This window comes from Temnothorax curvispinosus, unplaced genomic scaffold, assembly GCF_003070985.1.
Source record: "Temnothorax curvispinosus isolate PA1 unplaced genomic scaffold, ASM307098v1 QBEX01007794.1, whole genome shotgun sequence".
In the NCBI taxonomy this organism is placed as follows: domain Eukaryota; kingdom Metazoa; phylum Arthropoda; class Insecta; order Hymenoptera; family Formicidae; genus Temnothorax; species Temnothorax curvispinosus.
Window position 1 is genome coordinate 72681 of NW_020217574.1, and position 17902 is coordinate 90582.

The window sequence follows — 17902 nt, forward strand, 5'->3', positions numbered from 1 at the left end:
TTTGATATTTTGAAAAGCAATATTAACAGTTTTGAAAAGAAATATAAAATATAATGTTTATATCACTACACGATTTAGATAATAATATATTATATAGTGTATACTGATTATTGTATTAGAATAATATAATAATATTATTGATTACTATAGCAGAATAATATAAAACCGTTAACACTAGTTTACTACTAATATTGTGTATTAATTTACTAACATTCTTTTATGTTATTCGAAGTATGAAAAGAACCAAGTGTCGTGCGTGTACACGCGTGACAAATTCATTTTCGCAGTAGTTATTTTGCTAATTAAATATCCATTAGAATAATTAACACAGCAGAGGCGTGATCGCACAAGAGTCACATATAAAAATTTCATAATATTACACATCAGGGATGTTAGAAGAAAGAGGATTTATGTCACGCGATACGATTTTTCCAGCCCTGGCAACCCCAGCTCTGTCTCTGTCATGCGGTTCGATGACACTGGATTCTCCGACGACTGTGACGAGTGCCTCGATGGGAGGGACGATTCACCGTCGAGAAGACACAGCTACATCGTTTCGGACGCTTACCTCTATCGACGTCCATTCGCCAGCCACCCCCAGCCAGGTCCCAGCACAGCGGCAGACACATGCTACCAACCAGCAACGGATTTCATCAACAGGTCGTATCAGCCCCTCTAACAGCAGTCCCCCAGAATTCCCACCACCACGACCTCTGCCCAGATACCCTTGGCAACGGTCGGCTAGTTGTCGCGAGTTGTACGCTTCTAGTTTCGAGGACTCCGGTAAGGCGCGGCCGCGGGACGACAAGGTTGCCGCAGACCTTCCGTTAGATCCATTTCAATTAGCCTCCCAGGGTGAGCTAGATAACCCCGTAACACGTTACGACGAGAGTAATCGTTCGTATAGCGCCGCTAGTTCGAAATTACCTTCCCTAGATCACGATTCTGTCCCCGAGCGTGTCTACAGCAGTTCCTACCCGGGAACGTCGTCGTTGTCTACCGAATCGGGCCATGAGGAATCGGGTCCCGCTGGAGATCTGTCGCACGACGATCTCTCACACGATTCTTACGAGCTTTTAGAACGCGAGCATGAATTCGAATATCCGGAATCGTATTCTAGTCCGCATGACGAGCACGAACCAATATCCGATCAGAGCGACGAGGGAATCGAGCACGAGATGTTCCAAATGGACTCGGAAACCGATTCCTTCGTCAAGCACAGATCGTTAAAACCTTCGGAGAAACAACAATACAGATCCGCGTTCACTGATCTCAAGAACTCTAAAACTAAGTCCATCGATCGGTACTCAGCTGTATCCAAGGCGAACGACGATTTTGTGATCACCGAATCTAGGATACAACGAACGGGCACTCAGATAGAACGCAAGTTTGAAACGAGACACGCCAATTCCATGGAACAACCGTCTAAGACGGCTATTCCGCATCAGGACTCCGCCAGAAAAGATCCCGTGGTGATGCAGGTGCAGAAGCAAAAAGTTTCTGTCCTGAATGAGTTAAAGAATTTAAAGCCAAAGTACAAGATCACTCACGTAGACTCGGAGGTCTTGCGAGACGAGGGTATTATGCGTCCGAAATCGCGAATAGACGACGATCTAAGCCCGGTTGACGGAAACAAAACGGTAGATTATAACGCGAAAGGTAAGACGACCAGGGCGCGCAGTATCGCCAGCTTAGACGATCATCCGCGGTTGTACGTCGAGACGGGTAGTCTAGGTCGGGGGCATAAGTCTAGAGATAGGAAATCGAGAGATTCTGACGTCAAGGTCGAGAAAGTCTTGTCGAAGGAGCGTAGAAGCGTCGAGAGGGAGGAGCGAAAGCGGGATTACTCGAGGCGAATAGACAAGAGCGATTCGCGAGAACGTCGTTCGGTGGATCGGCTCGATTCGCGCGAACGGAGATCGGACAGTCACGGCCGTCGCAGTATAGACCGGATCGATATGCGCGAGCTACGTAGAAGCATCGAGCGGCTCGACGTGCGCGAGAGGAGTTACGAGCATCTAGACTCGAGAGAGAAGAGTGCCTTTTATTACAATGATTTCTATGAATCGCGCGGTAAGAGCGTCGATCGTTTAGACTCTCAAGGGCTGCGCAGCAGCATGGAGCATCTAAAGAGTCCCAAGGAGAGGAGCAATCATCGGCATTCGGAGCGCCGGGAGAGGAGTATCGAGCGGATCGATTCTCGGGAAGCGAGGAAGAACAGAGCCGCATCTATCGACTACGATCGGCATATTTTAGAACGATACGATTCCGACAACAGAAGTCCGTTCGAGCGGTTGACTCCGAAAGAACAACGAAGGATGAGCGTGGACAGACTCGATTCTCAAAAGTTCGACTTCGATCCGCGAGCGATCGAACGTTTGAAATTCTTGGAGCGCTATGAACAAAGGGAACGAACTCATGAGAGAAAGATCGAATCGAGGAGCGCCGAGCGTAAGAGCCTGGAGAAACTGGACTCGCGTGAGCGAAAATACTTGGGACGTTTGGAGTCGCGGGAGGGAAGGAGTCTCGAGTGCCTGGACTTTGACAGCGTAGAACGTAGAAAGAATATCGAGAGAATGGAGCATAAGGATCAGAAGAAGAGTAGAAGCAAGTCCGAGAAAGCCAAGTCGGAAGAGAAACCGCGGGAACGCGACGACTGGAGAAGTTTGGAGAAAGCGCGAAAGGATGACGAGAGACGGGAGCGCGAACGACAGGCGAAATTGTCTATCGAATCCCGTACAGAAACAGTTATCGGCGTCCCGCACGAGATGGAGAATTTGAAATCGAAAACCGTATTCTCCGAGTACGAGCCGAAGGTTGTTGGCGGCGTTGTGCTGGGTTTCGAGGAGACCGCGTTGCCCGGACACGTGCCGGTGGAGCGTACGAAGAGCGATCCGAATCCGGCGCGGCAGAGACTGGGATCCAACAGCAAGCGGCACATACTGATGCATCAGAAATCCATAGATCTGACACCAGCCGACTCCGGCGATGAGGAACCGTTCTCGGACAGTGCGGCGATGCAAAAAACCAATGTCGATATCCCGTACACGTTGCACAAAAGGCACGTCATGAACGGCACGGCGTCCGACGAAAAATCCGAGTCGGATAGCAGCAAAACTTCGAAGAATGTCAAGAGTCTCGCCAAGGATTTACCGAAGTTACCGCTAAAGATGGTAACAGATCTCCCGTACTTCGATCTGACCAAGCTTTCTTCGATAGACAAGGCCGGTAATAAACTATCTCCGGATAAATCGAAGAGCGGCGCGGTTACCGCCGCAAGACCGAAATCGATATTAAGCCCTTCGGATAAGCCGAGAAGTATTCTGAGTCCAACATCGAAACTCTCACCCACTGATCTGAAGAGCATCGTTTGCAGTTTGTCGCCTATTAAGAAGAGCCCCTCGAAAACGAAGACCCATTCTCCTGAGAAATTTTCGCCAAAGGGCGGCTCGTTAGATAGGAACAGAGCCGAAGTTATCATCGAGGATTACACGTGCAAGAAGTCATCGAGTTTGGACAAGAAACCTTCGAAATTGTCGCCAGTGGAGCCGAATGTCACCATTATCTCGGCCATCGAAAAACGCTCGCCTAAAAAATCGCCGACTGATTCTAGCGTGACTATCGTCTCTGTGATACAGAAGAAGAAATCTGTCGACGGAGCGCCCAGAAGTCCCACTAATGTTGCGAAAACAGCGGACGCTAAAATAAAAGCTGCCCTGAATTTTGCCGATATCGTTGGCATGGAAATGAAGCAGAATTTAGAACGCAAGGCAAAAATAGAGATAGATAGTCTAAAAGCACCGGACGATAGTTTAGAGAAGCAAGATAGCATTGAGACGATACCATTACCTGAAATTCCTCCTAGCGGACAGGCTGAAGAGAGAACGATAGGTGACCAAATCAGAAACGTCGAACAGACGGTGAAGGAACGGGACCGTTCCCCGAAACGAGCCGTCGACGAGTTGTCGGACGATGATCAAAAGAGAGAGAACGTACAGTCTGTAATAGCTCAAGTTCACATACCGGCTACAATGGAAATCAAATCAGAGAAACCACCGATTCCGGAAAAACCAAAGACGTTAGAGAAGCCAAGTATTCCCGAAAAAACGAAACGTATTTTAGAGAGAATAGAATCGAAATTTTCGGAAGTTAATAAAAATTCCGCCACAAGGATATCGAGGCCGAAGATCATTGATACAGGATTTGATGATTTCGTGGATCCAGTCGCCGATTTGCCTTTGGACGAAGTGCCTGTGAAACCTACTTTAGAATTGGATAGTCTTAAAGTTCCTGAGTTCGTTCCTTTCCTGCTGAGACCGCACGCGGAACCGATAAGATCGAAGTCTTTATCGCTGGCGGAAGAGAAGGCTCCGATCGATACCTTGCTCTCACCGGAAGTCGAGAATAAACACTTCGTGCAAGATGTCTCTCCGAAGAGGGTGAAGAAGGTGAAGTCCGAGCCGAAAAAAGATTTCAAAAAACAATCAAAATCATTAGAGGGCGACAAACCACCGTTAAAAAAGAGCGCATCGAAGGAGTCACGTTCGCCATCGGCGAGTACAAAAATTGACAAATCCAAATTAAAGCTCGGCGAGATGCCACAGGAGATCATAATAATAGATTCGACTGATGTGGCGCCGGAAATAAGCATTGTACAGAAGGGCAGATCGAAATCTGTAACCAGATTGCCCGACAAACCGTTTTCAACGTCGAAGGATGAGAAGGAAGAAATGAAGAGTACTCGCGCGAAATCCGCATCCGTCGACGACGAGCTAATTAAAGGCGCGATAAAGTCCGAGAAGTCAAGACCGAAGTCGTTGGGAATCTCGAAAAGCTTGGGAAGTACGGAGAAGAAAGATTCAGTAGAGAAAATCTCACCGAAAAGACTCAAAGCTGCCGCCAAAGCAGCCGTCGAAGGCAAATCTGCTGCGGCTAAGGACGCAGCGTCGAAACAGGACTCGAAAACGGTACGCGGAAAAGTGGCCTTGAAAGTGGAGGCGACTAGTGATGAAACTGCTGCTGAATCGAAGCAGCCTAAACAGGAAAAGGAAAAGCCGTGTGTTAAACCTGACGTGGTGATTGATCAGCCAGTGGATACTAAACGAGCCGTAACAGTCGACGAGTCCAAGGGAGCAGTCAAGGAATCAGGCAAAGAGTCAGGTAAAGAGCCAGGCAAGGAACCAACGAAGGACAGCGTAAAGAAAACGGCACTTGCTCAGGATTTAACCGAATCTCCCTTGGTCTTACGTAAACCGGGACAGACGCCGATACTGTTCGCTCGCGCGCGTCTTGGTCTTTCAGAAGGTAGCGGAATTGGCGCTCTTCAGCGTCAAGGTGCGACGCAGTCGCCTACTGCTCAGCGGCGCGCGAAATCTCTGGACGCCGCGGTGATCTCCGTGCACAGACTACCACCGGCGAATGCGTTCTCCAGCAAGGATGACACAGTGGACGTGTCGGAGACATTGGAGGATCAAGAGAACGCCGCCGAAGAAGCTGCTCAAGGCGCGAGCACGGTATCGAAGGTGCTTTCGATTCAGATGGAGGCCTCCCCGAATCACAAATCCGACAGTACCGATCACACGACCATACCGGAGATATGCACGGATTCTCTGTCCGTTACCGAAACCTCGGGACAGTATCTAGAGTCGCCGCTGACAGAATGTAACGAGATTGTCCCTGGCGCCGATTCGATAGCCTACGAACAGGGACAAGAGAATGGCCGAATTCCGTTTGTGAGTTCCATTAACGAAACGCAAACGCCGAAAGTCACGGAGAGCGCTAAAATAGAAGAAACGACAAAATTCATTGATCAAAGTTCTACAGATTCCGGTGCTGAGCAGGAAGTTTCTAAGGAGAGTTTCGATGCGAACGCTGGTACGTCAAGAGATGCTCAGTTGGATCAAGATCAATCGGCAGTCTCTACGATTTTCGTGAAGAGCGCTAGCACAGAAGTCGTCTGTAAACAGAAACAGACAGAATCGCCGAGCGAAGTTTCCGATAGCGAAACTGCATCAACGAAATCTCCTTCTCGCCCACATGATTTTCGTGTCGATGGTTCGAGAAGTCCGTCTGAGAGAGATGATGTGCCTGACGTAACCATAAGCGCGGCTCGAGAGAATGACATGTTCTTCTTGCATTGTTACGATCAGGACGATCCTCCAGATATGGTCAAGTCGCCGATACAAATATCCATCGAAGAATGTTCCGACGACGACGTGAATCCGGAGGAGGAAGAGGAAGAGATAGCGGAAGTGCGAGTGGAAATCGACGAGCGAGACGAAGAGGAAAGCCACAAGCGGCTGGATTCCCTCGATACGAGCGAGGATACTCTCGACGCGCTCGATACGCAAGTACAGACGCGAGGCGTGGACAGCGAATTAAGTTCACCGGACTACGGTGTCGATAAGATGGACGAGAAGACGTTGGTCGAAGTCGAGTTGACGCCGGAATATCTAGAGATGAAAAGAGAAGATGAAGAAACGGCGGAAGAATTGCCGGAAGATGAACCGGCCAGAGAGGCTGCGGAAATCGCGGACAGCAATCGTCTCTCCATCGATAGGAAACTTAGACTAAGCACCGAACGCTCGAGAAGTGAGGAAACCAACACCTGGACACCGGACAGAGAAGACCCGGACTCCAGTTCGTGTTCCATCGCCCGGCCGCTAGGGATCGGCCAGATACAACCCATAATAGACCGTCGGGAGATCGCCATGATGGAAGGCGCCCGAGACAGCGGTTCTATGGACGACGACAACAGCAGTGGCTCGCAACATCCTCCGAAGCAGGAAATGAGCGTCACGTGGAAATCATTCCCACAAGGAAGCTCCGGTAGTTCTAGTCTCGAGGACGGTTGGGTGCCTCAGGACGAGAACAACGTGCAGCGTGAATCGCAGTCTGAAGACAGCAACGGTCAGAACGAAGACAGTTACCAAGAGGACTTAGCGGACTTTCCTGGCACCTTTATCATTGGTCCCGAAATATTAGCTAACTACGGCGCATTTTCGCTTTCGCGCACGTTGTCGAGAATATCCGAACGATCGACAACGTCGGAACAAGACAGAAGCGACTTGGAGGATTCGTTTAAGCCCAGCTCAAGGTCACCGAGCCTCGACGACGAGTCTTTGATGTCGAGCGATCATCAGCCGTCTCTATCATCGGATCCTCCGTCCGGTACGGCGTTACCATCCGTTTCCGACGATCGCAGGACCTCTTCCGAGCTACCAGACATCCCCATCGACGTGGTCGGCGCGCACGAAGATGACACGAAGTCGCCGCGAACGACCAGGCGTTCGCGATTGCAATTGCAAAGTTCCGAGGACTGGCCGTCGCCGCCCAGTTCACCCGTTTTTGAAACACCGATAGTGAGTCACGTGGAAACATTCTACATGGAAATTAAACCGGAGGAAGCCGTCAAGGTGACCGTTACGGACAGCACGGACACGCCCGTCCATGCGGACCAAAACAGCGACTCCAGCGACGAGAACAGGACGCTGCACGACGATCTGCATTCGACCCTTTTGGAGGACGGGCAAAGCTCGACGTCCGCAACGACGGCCGACGGCACGGTCAAGATCGCAGTAAAACCGAAGTCGAATTCGTACATAACCGGCTCGTCACACAGTGAAGACACGTCGATGGGCCTGTCTATGTCCGAGTGGTCCAGCTCGAATAACACCGTGCGCCAGTTTTGCCAGTACTCCGGCACAAAGTCTGACGATAATTCGCTGGCGGAGCTTGGCGCCTCAATCTCGGACTGGTCGGGTAGTACGACGGTGATACCGCAACAGTACTACGCCACGACGGCTGCGGACAAGAGTCAGAGCGACACCACGACGTCCGAGAGGAGCGCGACCAGCATGAGACCGAACTCCAAGTGCCAGTCAGCTGACACTTCTTCCCTTCCGTCTCCGCCGTCCCCGTCTTCGCTGCCGTTACCCATGTCGCCACCACTGCCTTCTCCGCCCGCGACAGCTACCGCCTTGTTTCTTCACGAGGACGAAGCCGCCGGTTCCGCGATCGAACAGCACGAGACTTTGCAGACCGAGACGCCCGTCAAGGATGACGACGACCTACGTCAATCTCGAACGCAGGATGACGAGTTCGATGAGGCGCGGCGATTTATCGAGAACCAGTTTGACGAGCACCATCGCCTACGCCGATACGACGACGAGCAGCAAGGGGCTTATCCCCAGGAATTCACCGAAATCTCGCCGCCTCGTATCACTCTTCGAAACGAGTACGACGAGGCCATCGACGACGACGACTTCCAAATGGTCCCGGATGAGGATACACTCTGCGTTGACGACACGGCGTTGCCGATCCCCGAGGAGGACGAGGAGGATCAGTTGTACGATAACGTGCCCGCAATGAAGTATTCCAGTAGCGACAAAGTGCGGATGGAGGTTCGCCGCGGGGACAGTTCAGAAGATATGCACGAGAAGTACGCCGATCTAACCCTACAAGCGCGAGTAGCGGACGACGATTGGTTGTCCGAGGAACGAAGAGACGTCCCGGAACGGGAGAAACCGTCGACGAGGTCGCCGAGCAAGTTTGATCGCGGCTTCTCGGAGCCGAGTCCGCACGAGGCGGGCAGACATCAGGGCACGCGGTCCACCGTGCGGCCCGTAATGGTGCCGATCCGAGCGAAGTCGACCCCGTACTACTCCACGACGAGTCTGAGCGGCGAGTCGACCACGTCGAGCCCGCCTATGCCGATCAGAACGCAGATCAGAACAAAGACGATGCCTTCCTCGTCCAACCGCAGCCCGCAGAGCGAGGGCGACACGTCCTCGAGCATGGACAGCCCGGCGCACACGCCCGATCGGGGTCAGCGGGCCTTCCGCCGGAAGCGACAGCAGAACGCCAAGAGGCGACACCGCGTGGTAGTCGATCTCGAGGTCAAGGACGGCCACATAGTGTCTAGCACCGATTCCAGCTTCGACGTGGCGAACATTCCGCCGCCGCTGCTGATGGAGGGCCAGAGTCTGGACGTGGAGGACGACGAGGACGACGAGATGTCCGAGACGAAGGACGAGCGTCGGCGGCAGCAGCGTTGACGCAGCGTCGACGAGTGACGCTAAGTATAGAATTGAACGCGATCGATTGCGCTCACCCGGGCTCAAACTAGCAGGATTTGCAAAGTTCGTGTGGAATTGAACGCACCTTAGAATTGACAGACTTCGTAGTCGTGCGTTGGCACTCTTGACTATCACGCAAACCAAGATCAAATGAGAAACGGATCTCGCGAATGAATCAACGACTTAGCCTAGCCTTCCGCGATCTTGATGACGACGATTCAACGACCACGACTTGCCCGGCAATATATCGCGCCGAGTGGCAATCGTGAATCGGGAGTTATACGGGTATGAACGACGACGAGGGTACCAACGGCGACGAAAACTGGACAGACGAGACAAAGAGGACGTCCGTCGTTCCGGGCTGGAACGCCCGAGGCTGAATGATCAAAAGCTGCGCAAAGAATGTAGCATAATTATCGTTAAGGATACAGATACGGTTTGTTACGCGTTTTAGAGACCCGGTTTACTTTGATATTACGATAGAACCCCTCTGGTCCCCATCCCCTCGTAGAGATGAATATATTTTAGCGAGTAATATTCATGCATAACACACGGGAAGCGAGGAGTATCTTAACTTATCGCGATCGACGTGCCCGCGCGCGACTCGGAGAACGACAACCATTACGCGCGACACGTTGTATCCTAATAATTAATAATGTTAATAAGGCATAGAGATCGAAGAAGCGACGTAGGATTTTCGAAGATAATTGTGACTCAAGGAAGAGCCGCGTCATCGCGATTATCATTTTTAACCCTTTAATCAGCCCGTACCCTCGTTTCGTTTCTCGCACGAAATACATACCTTCAACATTGCTAAGGGAAATTGTGCGAGTATTTTGAACGAATAACGTAACATTCTTTTCTCCTACAAAATTCAACGTAGCTTTGTTATACAATTATAACTAGCACGGCAACGTAATAATCGTGCAACACGGTACAACAACGTTAAAGGGTTAAAATAGCGCTAAATCACGGCGTCGCAAATGTACGACGTTTTACACGGTCGCGCAACCTTGAATTCATCCAGGATCCAGGACAATCAATCGCGAGCGGCGGGTCGCTCAAGATGGCGATCCCCTCGAGAGGGAAACGAGGGAAACGAAACGCGGAATTACGTAAGGTCGTTCGGGGCCGATTGTTTCCATTGTTCGAATTGAATTCCGAACAGCAACGACAACGCGGATCCCTATATGGGCTATATGATTTCGCCGCGGTTTGCTTCGCGCACGCGAATTAGAAAGGAGGAGTAAAAGTTGCTCAACGTAGATACGTAAAACGTGGTGCACCGCGCTTCTAATGACAGGTGCATCCCCTGATATATCTTCCGCGTATGGAATTACCCTCGACGAAGGAGAGGAGCACCTGTTACTCGTTAATAGACGTTGGCTCTATGGACCAACCGAGTAGTAGTCGCTAAGCTCTCTGATTTTAAGTGGGAACCTTAAGCGTCGTCTAATCATTAATCCGCGAGACTTATTCGCCTAGCGACAAACACATCCGCGAGATCAGGCCGGGAGATCTATGCCCCGCATTAAGATTGTTACTGGGCGACTTGTTATTTACCGCCGATACTTATTGCGAGAGGAAGATCGCAGGTAGAAACGCGTTTCGGCTGTTTTCGGAGGAGTTTGATTCTTCCTGTTTTTCTTTCTCTTCTTTTCCTTCGCTCGTTCAGTAAAATTTCTATTTGAAGCTAATACGACTGGTACACGTGTATACTTTTATCGCTCGCAATTATTCGTTACCCGTAGATCGGTGGTTTTGAGAACGAAACAGAGAAAGAGAGAGAGAGAGAGAAAGATCGGCTTTATAGCGGGCAAATTCACGGGAGAAGGAGGCTGCCTCCCGATGAAAGAAACGTGCGGTTTGAAAAACTTTAGGAAGGAGTCCGACTCGAGCGAAGCAATAGAAAGTCCCATTTGGATTTCTCATTGGCTTGTATTGTGCCTAGTTTTTTATACCATGTTCGTCGTGTGCGCAATTTAGTACGAAGCGAACAAATTCGACGCGTTTTATGCGCGCACGTGCGCGTGCGTATTTTTAAATAGGTAAAATTTACGTAAGCGTACCGAGTTGTACGATTGAGAGAACGAGTAACGCCTGTTACCGAGTGCACACGATGTGTTTCCGGGATAACGATTTCACAGTTGCAAATTTACAATTGAGCGCGGCATCGTCAGAAGCGCGACTTTGCTTATTTTTCTCGGGTCGATGTAAGAAATCCTCGAATCGCGGTTGCTGCCGTCTTAACTTTACGTAGTAAAGTTGTCGACGCCCTTGTTTGCTGTTTAGTACTTTCATATATTCTATATTTTAATTTAGATCTTTATAGTTTAATTTAAATCTCTATATTTTATACAAGTTAGTTTTTATATCGAATACAATTTCTCTTGCGTTTCATAGGTGCATATTTATTAAACGAAATATCGAGTTACGAATCTTTAAAATGTTAGGTGCAATACTTACAGAGGTGTCACATCTTAAAGATGAAAATAGGTAAAAATAGATCAAATGGAACAGCAGGATTGATACTTAATTAATACGGAACTAATTAGCTTTCCCGTTATAGAGCGCGATTATTTAAATGGCTAGAACATTAGTTTAATTTCAAAGGCTTGTTAAAGTATACCTGGAAAGAAGTATCTTTGGATAGATTCCCGGTAAATGCAATTAATTGCAGCAATAATTCGTCAATAATTCGGGAATCGCAGCATTCCTAATAACGAGGCGAGATCGTTATCTGTATTGTCGGTATATCGGGGATTCTCGCAATACATATCGTCGTTATTATACACGGATACATTAAAATCGTTACTCGATGATCGTGTATTACGACGAGAGGGATACACAGCGGGAAAGATACGCGTGACGCAAAGAGATGACTGCTGAGTGCCGATAAACGATGGCATGCCGTTATCTTGTTTGACGAAACTCTCTCAGTTTTGATATCCGCGCACGTTCCGAGCCATAAGCTTAAATTCGAACGAAAGATTTACTTCAAGGATTACGTAAGGGTCATCATACCGTTGGATTTTCTGATTACACCCTGTACATGCCGTAGTTCGAGCTAGGAATGACAGTTATCCCGGGATTGCCCGAAGCGAGAACCGTCGGAATGGCTGTTGCCGAATCATCCGAATAGGTCGCGGTTCCGGCAATTCCAGGATGGTCCTGATTTTGGAGCGGCACACAGAAATATGTAATGGACGGCTTATCTGACCGCGAACGAGAAAAGTAGATCTCCGGGAAGATTTGTCTGTAAATATATCTCTATTTGGAAAAGAGCTTCCCGCGATTCACCTTCGAGAGTCGTGATCCGAAGATCGAAGATTCTTTTTTTCCCCCGTTATCTGTGCCCAAATGATTCACAACGGCACATCTTTTTCTTTGTCTGGTTTTCTCGATCTTACAGCGATATCCAGATGAATTTATTTAAAATTCACTTGAAACGCATCGGCGTATGTAAATTAATGAAGCAGACAGAACCTTCGACGCGAACATTAGGACGCTAACTTGAAACTCGCATCGATAATTTAACGATTATGGTCGTTATATGAATGTGCAAGGTAGAATTTTGAGCACCTTTTTTGATAAATTTACCGAAGTCATAAGAAGCAGAATTTTTGAGAAGTCACGACGCAGAAGTCACGAACGACGAACGGTTAACATACGAGTCATCTCTTCGAAATATACTCGGTGCAGAGGTCATACTCGCCACATTGGTCTAGTTACGTTAATGTCTATAGTAGCACGGCCTGGGCGATTAGTCGAACAAAACCCTTTGATGCGTGATTAGTATCACTTGATTAGTATCACATGTCCCCATTTGTGTATGAGTATCTCTACTCGACGGCGAATTCGATCGGGAACGCACGAATGCTATCAAACCGCAGGAAACACGGCGCAAGTTTGCCGTTTCATTACGAAAAGGAAACAATGTAACGTCACTTTTCCATCAGTTCAGTTTACTCGATCAGAAGCACTGTCTTTCTCTTTCTCTCTCTCTTCGCAACCTTTTCCATTTATTTGCGGTTTACTCCATCGAATTCGCCACGAGACTCATGATTTTGGTACGTCCTTTCCGTCTCTTGACTCCTGCATCTGTGCATCGTCAGATTCGGTCCTGTTATCATGTGATATCGCACTTAGAGCGATATTCATAATCTGATCTTAATTAAAGATCGTCTTAAGTATTTTAAGATAGTATACGGTCGTTCCATTGGCTGAATGGAATCTTCAGACTGTCTAAGACCAGACTTAAGACGATCTTAAATATAAAATCGGACTATAAATATCATCCCCTAGAGATCCTCTAATCAGAGTCTGAACTTAAGAGCTACTATTTACAATTGTTATTTCTCTGTCATGTTTCTTCAACTCGCATTTTCGACTTTTAAAATTCCTATTTTTGTTAAACATAACGAATAAGTTCATATTTCAAAAAGGTTTTATTAAGATTTAATTTCTCTTAATGCTATAAAACGATATAGTGTCTTTATAATAATGCTTGCACACGTATAAAAAAAATGAATAAAAAAAGAAAAATTTTTCCAATAAATTCCATGTATAAATGATACATAATTTCATACAAATTATAATTTTATCATAATAAAGCTAATTAATATCTAGTACGAATTTACAATCAAATTTTATATTCAAGCAAGTGATCAGTTGCAGTTTATGAGATACCTTTATAGTGTAATCTATATAACTGTACAATTTAATCCACATGTCAAATTATCAATTTATTTAGATTTATTTAAATTAAATCCCTTTCTTTCTAATTCTTTTCTTGAGAAAATGATAAAATTTATTGTCCCCTTGGAGTTACAGTATATACATTTTCTAATTTTTTTTTGTAATTTAATTGTCAATAAACTTTGTTGGAATTAAAAAAAAGGGATAATATTTAAACATTTAGAAAATTTTAGTAATTCCTTTTTGGTTTCCACTTTAATTTTTTCGTCCACACCAAATATCTATACTTGTCAAATATTGACGTACATTACGTGCGCCACTACAAATTAAATTGCACATATCTTTTTCTTTTTTGCAAGATTTTAAAAAAGAAATGTTGGACTCCCGATATCAGACTTTGATTCGAGGGTTTTCAATCGCACCTATACACATATCGCACTCGTCTCTATCACGCACTTGTTGTCTCCCCCGGCCCTTCACTTGTGACTGCGCGCAAGTTTTCGACTCGCTTCAGTCTTGTTTCCTGTAAAACGTACATAATAACGCCATAATTTCCCCCCGTTCATGCAGATCGTGGCGGCCAATCGTACGCCCTGCGCGATCATTGACGTGTCCGCGAAAGTTTTCGCGCCGCTCGAGTTCGAAGAACCCCAAATTCGTTTCTCATCACGTCTCTCATCTAATCTCCGTAGTTATGCAACGGTCGTGTCGCATCTAGAACGCGTAATGCACGGAGGGATTGAGAAGAGAACGACGCGGATATTTCCGTCCCCCGTACGATGCGTCGACTCGAGAATCGTGGGGAACGCCTTTTGAACAAACGTCAGAACCGAACGAGAGATAGCTCACTGGGTCTGGGACACTCTGTTCACATCAATTGAACGTGAGAAACGCCATGCGAAACGTTAAACGGAGTTACACGGAGGATACACATTTCATCTGTTACAAAAGTTCCGAGTTCACTCTCAGATTGTCAAGCGTGTCGTTCGTTCGACGCGTGATAATTGAATTATCCGATTTAGAAATAGTGCCCAAGTGCCTCGAGCAGCTGCACTTGTCGATCAACTTGAAAAAAAGGAATGACATAGGAGGATACCGGTATTTTTAGACAGGGCGTCCTAGACCTATCGCGAAATTTCTCATTTACAGATCCTTCCATCAAGCTTGAATTCATTTTTCCCACTCAGAAAGGTCATCGCTATATTTTCGGGAAAAAAAAAAAAAAAAAAAAAAAATGATTTCCTGGAAACCTTCGGTCGTTTTATCCTTTTCGCACTCTGTGTACTTTCATGAAATTTAGTTCTCTTTTGGCATTTAAATTCTGATTGCTCAGAGAAGAATGACATTGGCAATATTGGCAAAATCGGTCCTCGCTCAACGACGAATCATTCCCGAACCGGGCATATTCGCCTTTGTTTCTTCCCTTTTCTTTTTGTGGCAAAATACGTGAAAGTATCCTCAAAAGAACGGACAGATCTTTCACATCGAAGAGGGAAGCGCCGAGTTCGGCGGCTCTTTTCAATGTTGGAGAGTGTACGGGTCCCCTAAATCACGCAGTCACGAACAGAGTGACAGAGGCCTTCGCACGACAGACTACCTACATGTATACATCATACATATGTACTTTACATATGCTTTTCGACAGGTGGTGGTGATTACAATCGCTGGACCTACACGAACGGATACGTGAACTCGCCGGCCTGGCACATGCATTACCGTGTGAACCAGGTGCGTAACGTAATGGTTCACGCAACACCACGCACCCTGACTAATCGATTTTTACCGCTGTACCCACGTTGAACGGGAAGCCATACACCGCACACTGTTCAGGCTAAGAAAGTACCACGCTACACGGCAGTGAGGCTCGCGCGAGTAGACGCGCGGCCGCACGCACCAGAGGATCGCGAAACGAGATCATTGACAAAAAAAAAAAAAAAAAAAAAGAAAAGAGAAAACACGAAAGAAAAGACCAAAATCCCGAGCGTACCGAGCTTCTATTCTTCGTCCCTTTACAGTTTTCTCGAACGTTATAACACTTTGCGATCGTTTGATTTTCACACAGCACTTTCACGGGATTGTGATTCTTGCGATTGAGAGGGAGGTAGGAAGCCGCGAACATTTTGTGCTCTCTTGTTGTTACAGCGTAATACTTGTAAAAATTCTCTACTGTCGAAAAAGAAAGAGAAGGATCCAGATTTAGCGACACACGGAGTGCGCAACATTTATATATATATTAATACCATCAATGTATATATATCTGGACAATGTATATTATACGTCCAGATGCGCATGTACAGAAGCGCCACGAAATTCCGTATTTTCCTACCGTCAGTATTTTCCCTGTTCTCAGAGGACAGAGAATTGAGGATACGCGTTTCGCCTATGCGAATAAAACATGTTGTCCCCTCTTCCGTTTTTCGTTTGAGTTGAACCTTTCGTTATCCAGCTTCTCTTTCTTTGTCAGCATGTTTCTCTGCTTCGTTAATTCCGTTCCGTAGCGAAATCTCTTGTCCTTAGATCTTAGACGCACTTAACTCCTCACCTCATGATATTTATTCCAAAGATCGTCACGTTGCTTATGATCCAAAAAAAAGAAGAAGAAAAGAAAAAGCATCGAAGACAGTCCCGCTGTTTGAAATCTGATATTATACCGGACTTTCGTGTGTGCACAAGATATCCGCAAGATGTTCACTAATCTTGACACACCCGCACTGCACTTTTAGATTGTTGCAATTTGATCTTCTAGAAACGCGTCTCAATGCGCTTCTTAACGCTGTCGTTAAAATAATCCCGCAATTTTCGATACCTTTTACGAATTAAATATACTGTACCAATATACTGTACAGTTGTGTGACACGTATTTCCGATTGTATATATACGCGACGTTGCATCAGCTGAACTCGAAGAGTTCCCATCATCATTTAACTCTTGTAGTTTCAAGCAATTCACCCTCAAAAACGTCACCCCCTCACATTTTTGCATTAGCCACATTAGTCTGTGCTATACATATACATATATATATATAATAGTTTATTGTTCCTGCCTCCCTGCCTAGAGCGTGCGTAGAGATGTGAATTTCACTCATACGAGCATACAAAGTTACATTAATCGAACGATCGCGATACGGCACCATTGATGGTACGCTACATATTTTCTACAAAGGACATCTCCCCGAAGGTCGGCAGGGGCATGAGATATTTTCCGAAGTAGCGTGTCGGAATGCCTCGACGAGAGAGAAAGAAGACACGAATTCATCAAGACGCCAGAAACGTTGAATAATCTAAGCGGTGGAATATTCGCAGATCAGCTGCGACGTCTCTCCGTATGCCAAAAAATCGGAACAATCTCGACCGTTTTGTACTGCCTTACGTTAAGCTGTGATAGCGAGATAAAAAATAATAATAATCTGTGAATTTTTTATTGTTATTGAGTGGAGAAATAGCGCGATCGTCAAACTCACATCTCTAGTTGCAGCGTGGTACTGAACGTTCCCGCATCTTATTGACCATTATTACACGTATACACAAAAAATACACACACACACACACACATATACGCTACACGCATACTTCTACGTCAATTATTAACTATTTAGGAACCTTTGGAACCATTACGTAGCGCCCCTGTCACGAATCACGAACGTATTTTGCCACCTGTCACAGTGTCTCGCCACGTCAACCCCTAATCAATTGTGTAAAGTCCGTTCTCGGTCACGTCACCATGCCCAATCAAATGTAATTCTTATTCACAGTATCTTTGCAGTATATGTGTATGGACACCGTAAGAGATCATCCTCGGCTCTCCGGCCCATTTCTCCTCAGTTTATTCGAAGCTTGTACCATTTTCCTCCCAATGGAAGAAGACAGACACCTGAGAGATAGATATAAACAATTTATTTTAAACATTATACCACTATAACGGGAAGTTTCTCAGCGCTCTTTCCCATTTTCAAAATCTGCGAAAGGATCATTCGTGATAACACGACAAAAGGCGCTGAACATTTCATATTGCGGTACTCGACAATTGAAAATTGTTTAATCTCCCTCGGTGTTCGAACGTAGGCTTCTGTCTTCTATGAATCCCCCCCCCCTTCTCCGATAAGTCGAGTTGACATTTACTATACGAAT

At 46.7% G+C, this 17902-nt stretch overlaps 1 protein-coding gene across 3 annotated transcripts in view; it reads left to right on the forward strand.

The window, feature by feature from the left end:
- The window catches only part of LOC112457504 (FERM, ARHGEF and pleckstrin domain-containing protein 1-like), a 39663-nt gene that overhangs the window by 8676 nt on the left and 13085 nt on the right, over positions 1 to 17902 (forward strand). The window contains exon 11 of one of the 3 annotated variants that reach the window (XM_025020620.1): positions 436 to 13835. In XM_025020620.1, the coding sequence (XP_024876388.1) occupies positions 436 to 9056 (8621 nt within the window). In that variant the 3' untranslated portion in view covers positions 9057 to 13835. Of the gene's footprint in view, positions 1 to 435; positions 13844 to 17902 lie in introns of those variants that run through there. The other 2 variants (XM_025020622.1, XM_025020621.1) reach the window with 2 other exon arrangements.